The 17549-nt window shown below is 36.1% G+C and overlaps 1 protein-coding gene across 11 annotated transcripts in view; it reads right to left on the bottom strand.

Moving 5' to 3' along the window:
• Positions 1-680: 680 nt before the first annotated feature.
• The window catches only part of SLC4A7 (solute carrier family 4 member 7), a 93607-nt gene continuing 76738 nt past the window's right edge, over positions 681-17549 (bottom strand). For 10 of the 11 annotated variants that reach the window (XM_063408798.1, XM_063408800.1, XM_063408801.1 and 7 more), the window contains 10 exons: positions 16656-16817; positions 15602-15715; positions 14998-15159; positions 14492-14743; positions 12244-12312; positions 11623-11796; positions 11134-11265; positions 10242-10333; positions 8330-8437; positions 681-5145 (listed from right to left, as the gene is read on the bottom strand). In XM_063408798.1, the coding sequence (XP_063264868.1) occupies positions 5064-5145; positions 8330-8437; positions 10242-10333; positions 11134-11265; positions 11623-11796; positions 12244-12312; positions 14492-14743; positions 14998-15159; positions 15602-15715; positions 16656-16817 (1347 nt within the window). In that variant the 3' untranslated portion in view covers positions 681-5063. The remainder of the gene's footprint in view (positions 5146-8329; positions 8438-10241; positions 10334-11133; positions 11266-11622; positions 11797-12243; positions 12313-14491; positions 14744-14997; positions 15160-15601; positions 15716-16655; positions 16818-17549) is intronic. The other variant, XR_010081707.1, reaches the window with a different exon arrangement.

Raw genomic sequence — 17549 nt, 5'->3', positions numbered from 1 at the left:
AAAAAAACAAACCAACCAACCAAGAAAACAAAACACCCCATCACACCACAAAAGAAAAGCACAGGGGATATCCGCGGTCTAGTGAGCAGCTCAGTTCACTATCAACTCGACAATAACACACAGCTCTTTAGAGTTCACCCTCTCCGCTCTCAGTACCGAGCAGACCTCTATAGGGAATTACACCGCTATTACTTAGAGCCTCTGGGAATCACTAGATTATTCAATGCCTACTGAAAGCCCAGAGCTGGTGCATAGCAGCAGGGCTGTGCAGCAGGTCATGAAGTGGAACGGGAGGAGGACGGGGACATTGCATCGCCTTTCCTTATCGTTCCCAGCCCTCGACGGGACCGGCCCATCCCTCTCCTTGCGTTTTCTCCTGTGTTCCGTCCCTGCCCTCCCGCTCCCCGCGCTGCCTCAGCGGCTCCGCGCGCTCCCCCCGCGCCGCCGCCCGCCTCCGGCAACGCCGGCTCCGGCGGGGCGGGGTCCCTGGGCCAATGGCCTCTCGCCTTCTTGGCCCGCCGGCCAATCGCGAGCCGCCGTGCTGCGCAGTGCCGCTTCCCCTTCCGCCCCGCACCGTCGCCATGGGCACCGCGACGCCCCGGCCGGGCCCGCCCCGCAGGGCCCGACCCCAGCGCCCCCCGGGCCCCGGCCCGGGATAATGAAAACAGAAGCGGCCTTAATGGAGGTCCAGGAGATTGTTTATTGCTTTTACCAACTTTCTGAAACGTTACAAAAGATAATTTTATTCTAGCAGTAATTAAAACAACACAAAGGCTGAATCTTTCACATTAAAGACAAGTCTGAGAGTTGTGTTTTCTGTATAAACTGAATATTGACTACAGTTGGAATAATGTTTTCATTTGCTTTGGATTTGTTTATAAAGTAAGAAAACGTCACTGTAATTAGAAAAGCAGTCATAAAAAATTCGAACCATACAGTATGTAATCACATTTCAAATAAAGACAATTAAAACTGCAGTTCAGCTGCAAAAGCTGAACCTGGAAGACACCTTTGCACAGGAGCATCAGCAACAACAGAAAGGAAAATACTACAAATGATGTGTCTTTCCAATAAAATCATTTAGAAAAGTATCGATTTTCAAACTCATTCATTATTCCAAATAAATGTCAACAGATACTAAATTCGATATGAAAGTGTCTTTAGGTAAAGTTCAACGCCAACTACAAAGTCCTGTAAGTTTTCACTAAAAACATTATAAAATAAAATTGACAAACTTACCGAGCAATTTGCTTTATTTATAGCACTACACTTATGCTGACTCAAAGCTGTGTGCATCTATAGTCTTAAAATTTGCCATAAAATAAATTACTGTTGGTATAAACAAAGTATTTCCCACGTTTTGCTGTACTTGATAATTTTGTCCTAGATGAGTAATTAAAACATTACTAATCGTAAGAAAGCAAAAAGAAAGCTAAGCTGGCTGTGGTGCTTGCCTGACAGATTACATTTGTGAACTGAGAGTCACGAGCCATTTGCTTTATGATTTACAGAACCTATGTACAAGACAAACCCTTCAGAGCGGTGCAGGCTCTGCGACGTGACACCCACTTGGTACAGAAATATTTCACAGCCTGTCAAACCTGCCTTTGCAAAGGGCATCAATTAGGAAGTGACCGTATAGAGACAGAGATGCAGGTGAAGCAGAAGATAACTTATGGGAGAACTTGCATTAAATAAAGAAAAAACGGCCAAGATACTTGGTTGGAAAAGATCCCAAAACTATCAGGGCACCAAGTTCTACCCTGACAGGTTTTAGGATGTCAAACTTGGCAATTTGGAACATTTCATGGAACAATCGTATAAAATATTGTGTTATAGCTGCAAAATGAATCTAGGAGGAAATTGTTGTTAACTTGGGCATATGTAAACAGAATGAAAAATGTGTCACTGTAATACATATGAAAATAGTAAGAATGAGTTTTCTAGCATATAATTTAAACACAAAACTGCATTTTAAGTGATACATTTTAGATGATAATTTTAATGAAGTGGTCAAAATTAAGACCTACATTTCATGTAAACATTAATATTTATAAATAAATTAGGGAAAAAAAAGAAAAAAGGAAAAAGAAGGGAAAAAAAAAAAAGAAAAGAAAAAAAAAGAAAAAAAATAGAGGGACTTCCTGAGGTGGCTCTGCAGCCAGGTACACAGTAGGACTAAGCTCCATTCCAGGTAACCAAGGCATCTATGAAAAGTGCAGGGTTGTTTATTTTCCTCTAACTGTTGGAATGGAAATCCATTGGCGTAGGTTTTACAGGGCTTAAGCCCTATGGAAAAAAAAAAAAAAAATCAGTGCACAGCAATTATCACTGCTCTTTTGCATCCATTAAGGCAAAACATATATCTACATACAATAAACTACATCCTTAGCTGTCTTATTTTAATACTAAGTGTGATTTTAAAGCAGAGAAGGTGTAAAATGAGCAGTGAATCACTTAACCATACATTAGCAACAGGGATTTATGCACTTAATACCAGATCTTCTCCTATTCATAGGCAAGAAAGTACAACTATTGCCCAAGAACACTGGAACTAAAGGTCACTGTAAACTGGTTTGCCAAGTCATGGTATTTCTGGCACTGATTAAAATATCTACACAATTAAATAAATACTCTGATTAGACTTGTGGGGCTTTGGTTTTGTTTCCTTTCATCTTTAGTCAAAATATACTCACTTCCTGTAATATTGACCAAAACTTAACCCTTCTGGAAGCAGAAGCCAAATACAAGGTGTGCAGCACCATGGAACCCTGATTTCCAGCATTAAAGGTTAGAAATCTAAGAGGTTTCCAGTAATTTTTTGGGTCTTTGGAAACTGTTGCAGGACTGTGAACACGAAGCGTAAAATACTACCGAGAGGACCAAAGTACTGTATTGTGGATGATGCTACATAAAATGCTCAAAATATCTCTTCCCTCCTTGATTCAGAGCAAGAAGTACTTAGTAGTCAACTACTGACATGTAGATGGTGTTGTTTAGGACTTTTTAAAACAATGTAGAAAATTTTGAGAAACCTGCTGTAGTTTCATTGTTATCTCAGTTTAATCAGAGGGAAACCATGGGAAACCTTTCTACTTTCTGAAAGAGCACTATGTCAAACTAAGGCACAAGCTACATTATTTTTTAAGAATGCAGTTCATTACACAGTATTGGTCAAAATGGCAGTGCAGACCTCTCTTGCTTTCCCACTGACCTGAGCCTGTTCTGACAGTTTGGATACCATTATCAGTATAGCTGTACACTATGATTTCCTTTCTTTAAACTGTCTTCTTGGAATTCAGTTAAATGAAAAAAGGAAAGAAAAAATGGTTAAATAATTGCATTATATTTAAAGGGAACAGTAACAGTCCATGTAACATAAATACTATTTTTAAATGTTTCCCACTGATTGCTTTCCTTTTGTAATATACAGTTACCCTCTTGACAGGTGACACTTGGCTGAAGAGCAAAATTCTACCTCAAGTGGTATTTTCAGATAAAGTCTGCCCTCCTCCAGAATCAGCTCCTTTTGCAGTTGTTGAGAATTTTATCTGTTGGTCCATGGTAAAACTCCCAACTCTGCCAAAAGCAGAATTAAGCAAACAGCATCTTCTAGTATTAAATGAGCACAGATTCTAATTAAAGCCATTGTAATGCATCCAGAAAGGGCTAGAGGCAATTCAGAATGTAAAGAGACAATGCTGGAAATTAAAGCCAAAAAAACTAAGACATAAGGCAAAAAAATATTAAGAATGGAAACTGCGCAGGTAAGTGATCAAAATTTTCATTTATATATAAAATTCTCATTCTTTCAAATATTATAATGCTAAACACTAGAACTTGAAAATGTAAGTACAATAAATGCTTTGACTGCATCTTTATCAATGGAGTCCCCAAAAAATCCCATTTACTTTAATAAATGAATATTTATTTTTTCAATTCATCTTACATGATAGAAATTTATACTAATTAAATAAATAAAGTGTTTAAAAATAAGTTGGTGTGCTATCATATATGCCCTTTACAACGGAGAGGATCAGAACTGTACACAGAAATACCACAAGCAATTAGTAATCCATAAAATAATACTGATCACAAATCTATTCCAGAACTGAGCTACAACTAATTTAATCAAATACACAGTAAATTTAAGAATTTATTAACCAAGAAATATATTTGATGAAGATATGAAACACTCTAAAATCTTAGAGCTGAGTAAATCAGACGCTGAAAATCTATGGGAAAAAATGTAAGCAAAAACAGGAAGGAAAGAATTCAAGAGTACTGACGTGGTAAGTACTTATAATTTCCTATAGACCAATTTCTGCCTGTAAATCCAATTTATATTGTGTAAACATGGAGTGTCCAGAATGGCAAATACTGGCTTGGGACTGTAACTACCATTACTGCACTCATACTGCTACTGGGCAATAATGAAAACTCAAGAGAATTCAAAAAAACAAAGAAAGCAGCACACCAGGGTATTTAGATACATTTTAAGGCTTAACTAACCACCTGACTTAGGGCTCTAGGCCACTTCTGTAGAGTAGGAGAGACAGAATCTAGAAAACACTAGCATGGAGTGGAGACATAAAACACAGTAGTTCTTGTCAACAGCACATTAACATTTGTTCTATGAAACCACAAAAAAAGTATACCCTGCAAAAACAAGCACTAATCGCCTGCATGGAAAACAAAACTTTTGTAGCACACATTATAAACAGAGGTATTGCAAAATTTTAAGCATTGTGGACCAGTAATCATCAGCAAAAGCTGATGTAACTTTTATGCACATATGATTATTGCAAATAATAAGCATTCACTACAGTCTTCCTATTTTAAAAGGACAATAAAATTTCCAATAAAATAAATAGCTGAAGTGTGATTACCACTCATTTGCTGGGAAAATCTTCGCATTATGCGAGCATATCTACAGTGCCCTAAACAATGGCAGAAATTAAATATATGTTGCTCCTTAAACTGGAAATCACACTTCCATGGTATAATATCCTACAGTGATATATATACACACACAAATACACGCAATTCCCATTGGTTCCATTCTATAAAGATGTTTCAGCATCCACGTATCTCACAACATGTGCATTTTCCACTTCTATTTTCACACTTTCTGGTTTTTCAGGGCTGTTTGAAAACAAAGAAGAAAATGTAAGGTCTGGCTCACTTTAGGAAAGGTTAAATTTCAAACATTTTATACCTCACAATGAACACTGGAAGTATTTACATAAGGATGCTTTTATGATGAGGCATTTCTACTACATTTTAGTAATTGTTAAACATTATTCACCAGGACAGTACAAACTTAAAAGAGAGAAAACACCAATATCTCATTCCTAAATACCATATCCAATTCCACTGCTTTTATTGATTTGAAACTGTTCATGCAAAACATCTTTAAAAACAAACAACCCCCCACCACAGCCTGCAAAACTATCTAGTAAAAATACTCAAAAATACTTAACAAGCAATATTACTGATACTTCTTTTTTCTTGGGCAGGGAAACTATCCGTTCACAAGAATGGGAGGATATTCCAGTCTGTTCAAAAGGGGAAACCACACTTCCAACAACAGCAGAGGACAGTAAGAAACCTGTGTGAGTGTCCATTCAAGTGAAGCAGAAGATCCTAAAGACAAGTGGCACCTGAACAAGTGACACTGTTGGGGACACAGACACTGAATAGTGCTTAACTGAAGGGCAATAAGGAATGTCCCAAGGTAATTTGAAGTAATTAGAAGATGAAATGAAATAGCATAAGAGCGAGGATGAGTTTCAGAAGAGATGACACATTTGTTGCTCTTTAAGGAAAAGAAGTATTAGAAATTCACGCAAAGAGAAAAATTCGGTGTCTCCTTAGAAAATACAAATGTGCTGGGACTCCACAGAGACTGTAAACTACGATAGATGGTTGAGATAGAAAGAAAAGGCAGTCTGGATCAATTCAGAAAAGGCAAAAAAAATTAGAAATTTATCTTTTTAAAAATGTATGTTTTAACAAATCATGCCAACTCACATAACATTTCATCTGGAATTATAAGAGACATGCCTCCTTCCAACTGCATTAGTATTTGAATATAAATCTGAAAATTGCAGTGCCTACAGAACCACTTTTACCACAGCACTAAATGTCTGTCTGTACCACCAGATGGTACAGTTATGCAGAAAAACCTTAGCAGAACTGAAATGAGTCATTTACTGAAAATTACTTTTGAGTGACCCGTAGTGACACCTCTGAATCTCAACAGGATGCAAAGAAAGTGTAGCAAGTACCTCAAAACAGCAACTGAGTTAAAGCTCAAGAAGTGTACCTTCCAACATTTTCCAGATTAATGCACTATCAGATTGCCTGTTAAAAAGCTGGTTTCTGGCACCAGTGGTTTTTATTTTCAATTTGTAGTTTTAGCAAGTTCCCTCCCAACATGAATTTTTTCTGGACCAAGCACAAGCAGGGTATATTATGGAATCAAAGGGAAATGTCTTATAGCAAAATGTAACAACTAGATGGAATAATGAATACAAGGCTAAGTACAACAAAAACCATGGCAAACTGGTCAGAGGCCTGATTCGCTAGTATTGCATGTACCTCCATACTAACTGAACCTACTCAGGAAACAGGAAAGTGAGAGAGGAAATTGTACTAACTTCTACCTGCCTGAAAACCAAATCTAAACATCTTCATTCTTCTGGAAAAAGAAATACAGGCCTGTATCTCTTCAAGCCTTATATACCCAATGGCTATCAGATAATGCACGAGAATCATCCACAAATTCTGTAATGTGCTTCTGAAAATTTAGCAAGAAAGAAAAAAAACTACTAAATAAGGAGGATATACTGACACACATACTCTCTCATCTCTTTAATATCTCTGTTATTTGTCTTCTTGATGATCTTGCTCATGTGGTACTCAAGTTTTTGAAATGCTTTTAATTAAACATGTGTTTAACATTTTAAAAATGTTTAAACAATAGAGCCTAGACATTCACTGGAAATGGTGCCTGCACTAATGAGTCTCTTAAGCTTTTCCTCTTACAATACACCTCAAAGCTCTTTCTCTGTCTACTTTACCCTTGGTGAACCTGCTGTCTGACCAAAACAAATCATATTTCCGTGCCTAGTTTGGAGCAATGCATGTGCTGAATAGACAGATGGTGTAGAAGTGCTAAGTCACTGCTAGTGTTTCCAATAGTACCTGAGAGGGCTTGGACAGAGCCATGCACAGAGTAGGAACACTCCAGCCTTGGACAGAGTATGCACATTCCCTCACCATGAACACATTCCCTCACCATGAACATGTTGACTGAGATGTAATTTTACACAAAACCTGATGATTTTGTATCTTTTAAATATGTCTTCCTCTGACAGAACTGGCTGAAAGGGATCAACCAATACAAGATGCACACAACAGAAAACAGGACTGCATAGGTTTAGCTTTCTGAGACAAATATCCCCATTCTCCCTTTCCTACATAAAAACTACTAAGCAATAGCTGCACGGATGTGGAGCAGTCCACAGATACCAGTCCCTATACAAGCCTTTCAGGAAGTTGGGGATCTTCTGCACAAATATTCATGTTTTGGCTTGTTTCCCCAGATAGATCCAGCCAGACGGGGAAGAAATTATGATAGAACAGCAGCATAATTCATCACACTCAGACTCTGTTCTTTGATGGGGAGCTCACAGGGAAGAAAGGCTACTGGCCAGCACAGAAGATGCATATCAGCTTAAAGGGAATGTTCACAGCACTGAGGACTCAGGATCTGTCCACATACTTCACTGAAGTATATTTCATATTCAGTGAAGATAGTATTGGAGACAGGTTTAATTTTTAGATGTTAAAAATGAATTGAGGAAAAGCAATCCAAGCAATGCACGCATCCACAAAAACAGGACAGATCCTAGGGCAGTACAAAGCAACAATGAAAGTGCTGGACTTACCTTTTATTCTCGGTGGAATTTGTATTACTGAGGATCAAACCACTCCCATGCTCCTGTACACTCTAGTATCTACAAACCCTAAGCTCATCAGAGTAGTAAACACTTGTATTAAGTAAATAAAAAGTAATTTTTAAATTACTATTTAAAATAACACATTTAGTAAAAGAGTAATAAAATAATTCCTTATAGACACCGAAACTTCAGAGTAAAGAGGAAAAATTAAGCTCAAATTCAAGTTCTTCTAAAGTAAGAAGTCAGTAACTCAGATTTATAAACCACATAGACTCATTTTTTTAAGATATGTTTCAATAAATACAAGTACAGCTGCTAAAGGTAAGACAATAGTTAGGAAAGGCTTGAGTAATTATAGCTACCTCAGGTTAGCTCTGGTTACTTTGGCATTCTCAGTATTCATGGCAAGAGCCTTCCATTGTGCAGTTTTGGCCATTTCGTCTGATATGTTTACAACTGAGGGATCAGTGCTAAAGAACAAACATACTTTCTGGTTAGTATTGAATTCCTTGCAACACTATTATACTTACTGTCACTCATCATTTACATCAGTTGTGCTTTCTTTCAGTATTTACACAGCCACAAGTTGAGCTCATCTCTTAAAACTGTACTTCAACAAAAAACTGAAAATTTGACTCACTAGCACTAGCATAATTACATAGCATCTCAAAAGTTTTTCACATAGGTAAAAGTAAGATATTGAGAATACTTGAGAGAACACATACCTAACTTCAGAAAATTATTTTGCATGCCCAGAGATAATGAATTGAATCACACTGGTGAGCTAAGGCTTTCATGAATCAGTTATTTTAAGTGGTTTCTAGGAAATAGGCAAGGGCAAAAATTTAGCAAAGGTTAGTGAAGTTTCAAAAATTCAGGTGAGATTTGAAACTATTAAAAATCTAGAAATTCCAATTATCTTGACAGATATGGGTTTTTTTTCCTCAAAAGCCTTATCAGATATTTTGCAAGGTTTTTTTGCCAGACTACCCCCCCTCCCAAGTGCTGCAGAAGGTAAGTTTAGCCTCACAGATGTTAAGTTTTTAAAGCCTATTTCCACTTTTGTCCTCCACGTATTATTTATGTTTATATTACATATAAAGTTACATAAAGTTACAAGTTACATATTATAGTTACAGCAGACTTGGGTGTTGCCTGTTGTTTATTTTCTGTTCTGTTCCATATTTGAGCTTCAGAATCTACCCCAGGTCCTCTGTAAGTTTTTCAAATAGCAGAAAAAACTTTCAAAGCCATTTTTCCTCAGGGATCCCCGTAAGATATATAAGGCAGCAGAATACATACAAAACACATGCACATAGTTGATGAAATTACAGCTCTACCGTGAGTGCAATTAGCAACTCAAATATTTTTTTTTAAAGCGTTAGCATTTTCATTTGAGTTGTTTAAGTCTGATTAAGTCTGCTCTCAGAATAGACACTCCATAGGAGTATCTGTCTAATCCAAATTTCTGTCTGTTCCAACTCTCATCAGGGCATACCTGGTACTACCCTAGATCGATAGGAAGGCCAATTTTTAACCTAGGAAACCTCAGTACTAGAGAAGAAAAGAAAACCTGTAAGCTATTTATCTGTCACATCTTCAAGTTGTGTTAGAACAGTTGAGAACACCTGACAACTAACTCAGCTACATACAACCCCAGTAAGGCAAACACCAACTGAGACAAAAAGCCTACCAAAGCTGAAAAAATTTCCAGGACTGAAATTCCAGTAATTCCTTTTCTGGAAGAGAACCTATTCTTATATTTATGTCTAGAAAATAAGCTTTTAAAGTAAAAATGGTTTCCTGTAAAATGGGTTTTTTGTACCACAGAAATGAAGACTTTAGCCCTCACTAAGGTAAACCATTTAAGTGCACACTTAGACTGAGTCTGAAAAACCCAAGTGGCTGGCAAACACATGGCTCAACTGATGCTATTAGTTGCTTAATGCTCAGTACTTCATGCACAGTAGCACACAAATATTCCACAGAAACTGACCAAGGACGCTTCTTCGCCTTTAGTACAGATGGTCGAAATTGAGTCATCTGATCTGTTCAAGATGGTCATGTAAATTTATAATTAAGATGCAGTTTTAAAAAACAATGCAATATAAAAATACCAGTGTAGCACCATAAGATATTTCTTCATATTTCCTAATCGTGGCTAAGTTAACAGCTTGGGGAAAAAATTATTTCAACTCATATACAACTAACTTAACATAAAACAAATTGCAGTCTCTGATAAAAGAACTTTTGAACAGACACATTATTTTATACCTGTATTTCAGGGTTTTTACAGGGAAATCCAGATTTGCTTCTCCATATGCAAGGTGTACACTGTCATTGTCTGAAAACATTCTCTCTGCTTCCTATAAATTCCAAGCAAGAAGTTTGTAAAATCACTCACATAGCAGACACCATAGCAGTATGTCAAGTTATTCGGTTATTATCTCAAGTTATATGACAGCTATTCCACAGGGATAAGAGGCACTTCTGTGTAGGTACTGCAGTCGAATGCAGGAGACAGAACTTATGACCTTTCCTCTTAGAAGTGTTTTATTAAGGCAGGAGACATGGGAGACTGGGCAACGGGGTAGTTAACCTGGTGTTACCAACTTGGCAAGGAATTCATCTAGGTGGTGTACAGCAAGGCAGGACTTTTATGGAGAAGTCACAGAAGCTATCTTACTGTATTATTGGGAACTAGCATTTGTGCTTAATGACAGCTCCACAAACACACATGAGCAAAATGTCTCTGATATTATGAACATTTTTGTGACTAATTTAAGGAGAAAAAAGAAATCCTACTCCATCACTTCCGTCTCCCTCTTCTTTCTCTCTTGCTCTACATTTTCTTTCCTTCTAATCTGATGAAAGACAAAAAACCCAACATTTTTGTGCTAACCGCTGCTTCTTTTCAGTTTGCTTAAAAATTTTGGTTACAAATAAGAATCACAGTTCGTAATAGCATAATTGAAACAGTGACTTAATTCCTCAACCACCAGCAACAGTTCCTCTTGTAAAGAATTTCATCTCATTAGGGAAGAATTTCTAAACATGTATCTGGTACATACAGTCATATCCTCAGGTCACATAAAATTATTTTAAATTGCATTAAGTGTTTCCTAGAAATTTATAACATGCTCAGTTTGATTGTTTTCACACTTACTTCTTTCTCTTTTATCTTTTTATCATCTTCTGTCTTCTTTTTACTTTCTGGCATAAGATCATCAAGCCAGCTAAGCTCTTTTTTGGTGAAGCATAAATCCATGAGCTTGCGAATGAACACTAATGCTAGAACCTAATGAGAACCACAGACAAAATACTTAATATTAAACTATACAGATGAACAAAAATGCACATACGCTTCCAGTACACTCAGAGTCTGTAACTGAAGTCTTTATTTCTAGTACTAGATTTTATCTTACCCCAAAGGTAAATCATTTCCACTTTCAATAGCTATTCACAACTGAATTGCTTATTTTCAGGAAATGAGAAATCTTTGTGTTTCAAAAGTGAACAGCTTGTCCTACAGGGGATTTTTGCTTCTTTTCCACTCCCTCCTTTCTTAAAGGCAGCAAACATCTTCTGAAGAGACCCTGAATAATATGTGTAGTCCTGGACAAAAACCATTATTGTGGATAAACAGAAAACTTACCATCATAGGGAAAACAACAGCAGCTGCAGAGGCTTTAATCACCCACAACAGAACTAGACAAGTGAGCTGAATAACTGTAAAGATATGGACCTTCCAGAGTGGCACATAACGTAGATAGATCAGGTCAGGCTGATGTTTGGCAGGCATTCCAAACAGCTTTATACGGTCAAAAAACTGCATGGAAAATAAAATCATACTTCAGTTAATTATTTTTTGCCTCTCCAGAAGAAAATGAACATTTTTAGGGGACTACAGAAATGTAAGATAATCCCAAATAAAATACTAATGGAAGACAGTGAACATTCAAGGGGGGGTGGAACTGGGGGCTGTTTTGCAGAGGTTGTCATCCCCTCCCTTTCATCAATAGTAAAAAGTTGCAGAATATTTCAGAAAATTTTTTTCTTAGCTACTCTACTGAAAGAATAAATAAAAAAGAACTGACAAGTGAAGACACAATATTGTAAGACCAGATACTTGAACATCACACTCAGGAAATTATCCTACGTCCTATTGAGACAATGTGGAATAATTTTATTGTGGCTTACATAATGCGGGGTGTTACCGTTTCCTTTTCATTCAGTGTTAAACAAAAGCAAATTGCTCATTAAAATCAGACTTTACCTGAATGCCTTTTAATGAAGATACTCCCATGTAAAGAAAGACACCATACAAAACTGGCATTGGAATAAACTGGGGAGGGAAAAACATCCACAGTTAAAAGTTGAATCAACATGACATTAGAGAGCAGTCCATATCAGTGAAAGGCAAAGACCAAGTAATTTTTTACTTTATATTTAACTTAAATGAAAACTGAGGGCCTTTATTTAAAAGAATACATATTTATCATTGAGCAGCAAAAAAACCTAGAAATAAAAAGGCTGTCATTAGGATAAAGAAGTAGTTCTGCCTTGGCTGCCCATTCACTCCATTTTCTAGGTTGCACCCAAATTTTTATTCATGGTAAGTATACTGCTTTATGTTGCTATTTAGTAGGAACTGTATCAAGACTACTGTATTCTGCACAACTTCATGAAGTTGCCAAATTAAGTTTTACTTTTGAACACCTGTATATCTGGAGCAGAAAATACAAAAACCTCACCATATCAACTGAGCTATGAACATCTGCTAATTAAGCTAAGTTCTGCTCCAGTAAGAAGACCAATTTAAAGGTTATTAAAGATAATACTTATAATAATTTAAATTGTAATATACAATAGACAGGTTATTTAATTTTGTACAGTGTGATTTTATATATTTTATATAAATTAAAGCTTACTAAGATAACAAAGTTGTCCACTGATGTCAGTGGCACTTGCATCAAACCTCTGCCATGAAGCCTTCTTTGCTCCTGAATTCATTAAGCTTCCAAGTGAAGGACAGCCAAGATACAAAGTGAAATCTTAATAAAAACTGGTGCTTATCAAGACTGAACAAAAACCTTTATTTAAACAGTGTGAAATAAAACTATGCCTTAGGGATTCTTTACTCTGTGTGTGTGTGGCTAGTGTGTTCACTCTCAGTTCTGTAATTTGATATAGTATCTTCTACTGCATTAAACCAGTATAAATCCACACACGGAACAAAAGCACAGCAACTGACAAATGCAAGGCTTTGTTCTCCTTATGTCTTTTGAACAATATCAGTCATTCACACTGAAAAAGAAAAACATTTCTTAAAGAACAAAGAGTAATAATTCCGTTCTTATTTCTCTGGGTCCATAAAACAAGAACTATTCGTTCCTAAGAATAAAAAGTTAAATTATGGGGTTTAAAATACTTTGCTTCAGCAAACAGCACTTTTAATTTTTGCTTTTGAGCAACAATAAATTTATTTCAGTATTTCTGGTTTGGATTCTGATTATTCACATTATACAGCTGAGCTCTTGGTAATTTTTTAACGGGAGATTGTAAAATTTGAATAGTTACTTTTAGTAACTGCTATGGTCTTATTCTTTTCAGACCTTTACATTCTTTAATAGACATACAAATGGTCAACTATTTAAAATTTATAATACATAACTACTTATTAAACTGTAGCTGTATGTTTATTGGATTATTCTTTCCCATTATCTAAATTTGAGAAGCCACATTTCTTATGAAATTACTTGAGATGTTTAAACAGACTTTTACAAAGTTCTTTAGAAATACCAGCAGTTATGCAATATCTGCATTTCTGGCAAGAAGAAGATAGTTCTTTCATTTCTCCTTTTAACTACTGGATTTGAAACAACAAAACAGAAGTTGAACAGATTTTCGTAAATCTGAACTGAGTAATTTTCTTCCAGTAGAGTTTTTGAAAGGTCAACAGGAATATAAATTAAGAGATAAATTGTAACCTGATGCTACAACACAACCTGCAAAATCACCATTACACCGTGATGATGCATAAAATAATCTTGACAGTCTAAAAAGCAAATGAAGTTTAGTATGCTGAAGAACAAGAAGTGAAAAATGTAATTTCTCCCTTTTAAAGCAATGTTTCTGTTCCTTCTGCTACACCATATTACTTCTGCTCAAGTAACTTTACTTCTTTCTCACACTCCTTTTCTCTGTCCATTTATCCACTCATAGAAAACCTGCAGTTTTTAGGTAACATGAACTCAAGAAACTAAAAAAGAACTAGCAAGAAAATCAGGTAACACAGGAAAAGGTTGCTTTCTTCACTACTCACTACATTCCTAGCTCTCTCAGATTTCATTTTCTTGTATCCTTCCATATTGTTTCTATTCAACTAACATCTGTTGCTAAAAAAGCAATTTGAGGATGAGTCCAGACATATCTCACTTAACCTTTCTCCCATTACGAAATGCTAAATCACAACATCAAAATCAAAAGCACCAGGAGAATATTTTGGGAAAACTGTCTTTTACCTTTAACACAGAGGTCATGGACACTGACATCCCCATCAGCACAAAAATCATCAATGCTGTCACTCGCTGCTCCCGGATTCCCAAAAACTTTGGTTGTTCTCCTGGTGCTGAGCATTGAGATTCAACTTTCAGGCTGTTAACATGACTTATAGACAGGACAGTTGCAGCAACAAACCATGGTAAGCCCATGATAGAACATACTCCCAACATAATACCAACCATGAGCAGATCAAGATGATAACCACAGCCTTTCTGTAAAATTAAGCAAACAATTAACTTGATATTTCTATTTCTATGGTATCACATTTCTATCTCAGCAGGTGAATAACCAACAACTACAAAAATCAGATACTTTGAGAGTGTCCACAAAATTAAATTTGTTCTTGATTAGTCAATTTATACACATATTTAGCAGCTGATGGTCATTTCACAAATTTGCAGAATGAATCTGATTTGAAGTAAATTTGACTTACACAACATTAGATGTCTCTAAAAATGAGTTTTACCTTCAGTTTATGCTCTTTCCTGTTTATAATAACAGCTGTTATTTGTTGATCCATGAAAATGAGAATGGTACAGAGCAAAGCAGGAAGAGCAGCAATCAAGAGGGTCCACCAAGGATTGCTTCCAAGAGGATCTATGAACCATCCTCGGTCTTTTCGGGTGGGCTGAAAAAAACACCCAACCCATCAACAATGAGAATTAAATGACTAAAACAGAAGGCAGATCATATCACTACAAACAGCTTCAATGAACAACAGATCAGTCTCTTAACTATACATTTAGGTTGTTTTCCAATGGCTTTAACCAAAAGACTGACTTAAGCTGTTACAGGTGAACATGAGATTTATATGGAAAAAAATAAAACAAATCCATTCAATTCCTTCATTTTGTATATTTGAACAAAGGAATGCTTCCCTTTCAGTACAATACAAAACATAATTTCTTCTGTTAGATGAGACATCCAAAACAGAAAAGAGAAACTACTTGATCAACCACATTGTAATCAAAAAAGAAAAATTTCTGTTTCTGTACAACTCAATTGTTCTACTGTTCATAAAACTACAATTGTTTTAAAAGTTATATTTTTCAAAAGGTTTTGTTTCTTACTTCAAACTTCTCTGGAACATGAAGCTTAGGAGAAGGTATTCCTACCAAATAGTCAATCACAACCATGATTACTATGGTCAGAAATACTCCGAAGTCACTGATGGTCGAACGCACCTATAAGGAAAAGACTTGTGTTAAGTCTTGCTTTTTCACTATTATAATTTGCATGTGTAGAAAGACGATTTTCTCTCCTATAAAAAGTGAAGTTTATTTTTATTATACTACACCACTGAACATTATCTACTTTTCTTGTTACTTTAAAATTTAAGCTGCCTACCAGAACAGTATGAAGTTGCAGAAGACAAGTATTTCGTGCAACTGTTCACTCATTTAAAAGTGATCTACTGCCAGAGGAAAAATTATTTCAAACAACTCCATCATCTTTCTCTCCCCTCAATCCCATTAGGAGGCTTGGCCATCACAGCTAGTCCCTGGTACCTTAGGTCAGTAAGATTTATACATTTCATGTTTTAATCAATAGGAGGCAGATAATTTGCAATACATTCATATTACCAAAGATAACTTTATTAAACAATAGGAAGACATTACAGGGATCAGCTGAGGTTTACAGCAGATCTAACCACTTCATTTTGCCTAGCAGAAGTTACATAAATCAGTCTAAGAAGAATCATCACATTAGGATCTATTAGAAATGGTAAGCTCCTGAGGAACCACTCAAAAGCCCATAGACAGACATCAGTAGTTTGGGGAAAGCTATTAAGTGTTTTGTATGCCTAGGTGATGAAAACAGCAGCAATATTGTCTCTTCTAATGATACCTGGCAATACAGATTAATGTGGGGAGATGGACTGCTCAGGTCTTTCAAAGTTTAGAATATCTTCTAACTCTACAAATTTACAGAATAAGCATCAAATTTTCTCCACATGATTTCTTTCCTTAAATGTCCTACATTTTGTAATTATTAGCTGACTTTTGGGTTTTAATTTCCTTTCTTGTCTTAAAAGAAATCTCTCAAGACAGAATTCAATTCCATTAAATTATACCAAGGTATACATTAAAAGGTAACAATAGTCTAGTCTCTAATCAGAATTACCTTGGTTGGGAAATAGCGTTTGGTCTTGAATTTCTTAAGAAAAGAGGAGAGGAAAAACGTTGCAAAAAACAGAATGACAGACCAGAAGAGAACATCTGGAATATATGGTCCGTGATGACCGCAAGCTGATCCAAGAAACACACCATGATGTTCTAAACATTCCTGCAAAGAGAAAAACTCTATATATGTCTATGTTTTATTCATGCACTATATTCAACCCAGCTTCCAACTCTTCTATATAAAACACGTTTGAGAGTGTTCGTAATTCCAAAAATTCTTTCCTTTATCACTACCTCACCCTGAAAAAGCCAGACATGTGTGCTGTCTGTTCCAGAAAAGCCATAGCAGCCACCACTGATTATTCCAGGATGCCAAAATGCTGGGAGATGCTCAAGAAGAAACAATTCTTTACGGTCAAATTTCTTCTATTCTGTTTTTCAAAGCATTGAAAAATTGCCCAGGAAAAGCAGAATATCCAACATCAACTTTAAGTTAACAAACATAAAAAAGAATCTCCTCAGTTTCTCCCACCTCTTTGACTTTGTTTTGCTCAGTTAAGGAAAAAATATGGTTTTATAAAATAAGATTACCCAAACCATAAGAAAAAGCACAGTAGGAAAGCATCGTAAATAATGAATTTAAATAAAAAAGAAAACAAAGTCAGATGATACCTATCCAAAAGACTTACTGAAATGCAAAGTAAAAAGTTAGACACATGGAGTACAAGGAAACAACAAGCCAGGAAGTCAAGTAACTGGAAGCAGCACTACACCAACCTAATTTATTAATTAATTTATTGAAAATTTATCTTATGACAGAAGTTCTCCCCTATTAACAATCTACTTTGACTATAAGGTAACACCAATTCCTGGATCAGTTCTGTCTCTCGGGTAA

The sequence above is a fragment of the Prinia subflava genome, chromosome 1 (assembly GCF_021018805.1).
Source record: "Prinia subflava isolate CZ2003 ecotype Zambia chromosome 1, Cam_Psub_1.2, whole genome shotgun sequence".
Classification (NCBI taxonomy): domain Eukaryota; kingdom Metazoa; phylum Chordata; class Aves; order Passeriformes; family Cisticolidae; genus Prinia; species Prinia subflava.
Note: the sequence above shows the minus strand (reverse complement) of the source record. Positions and strands in the feature narration are given on the sequence as shown.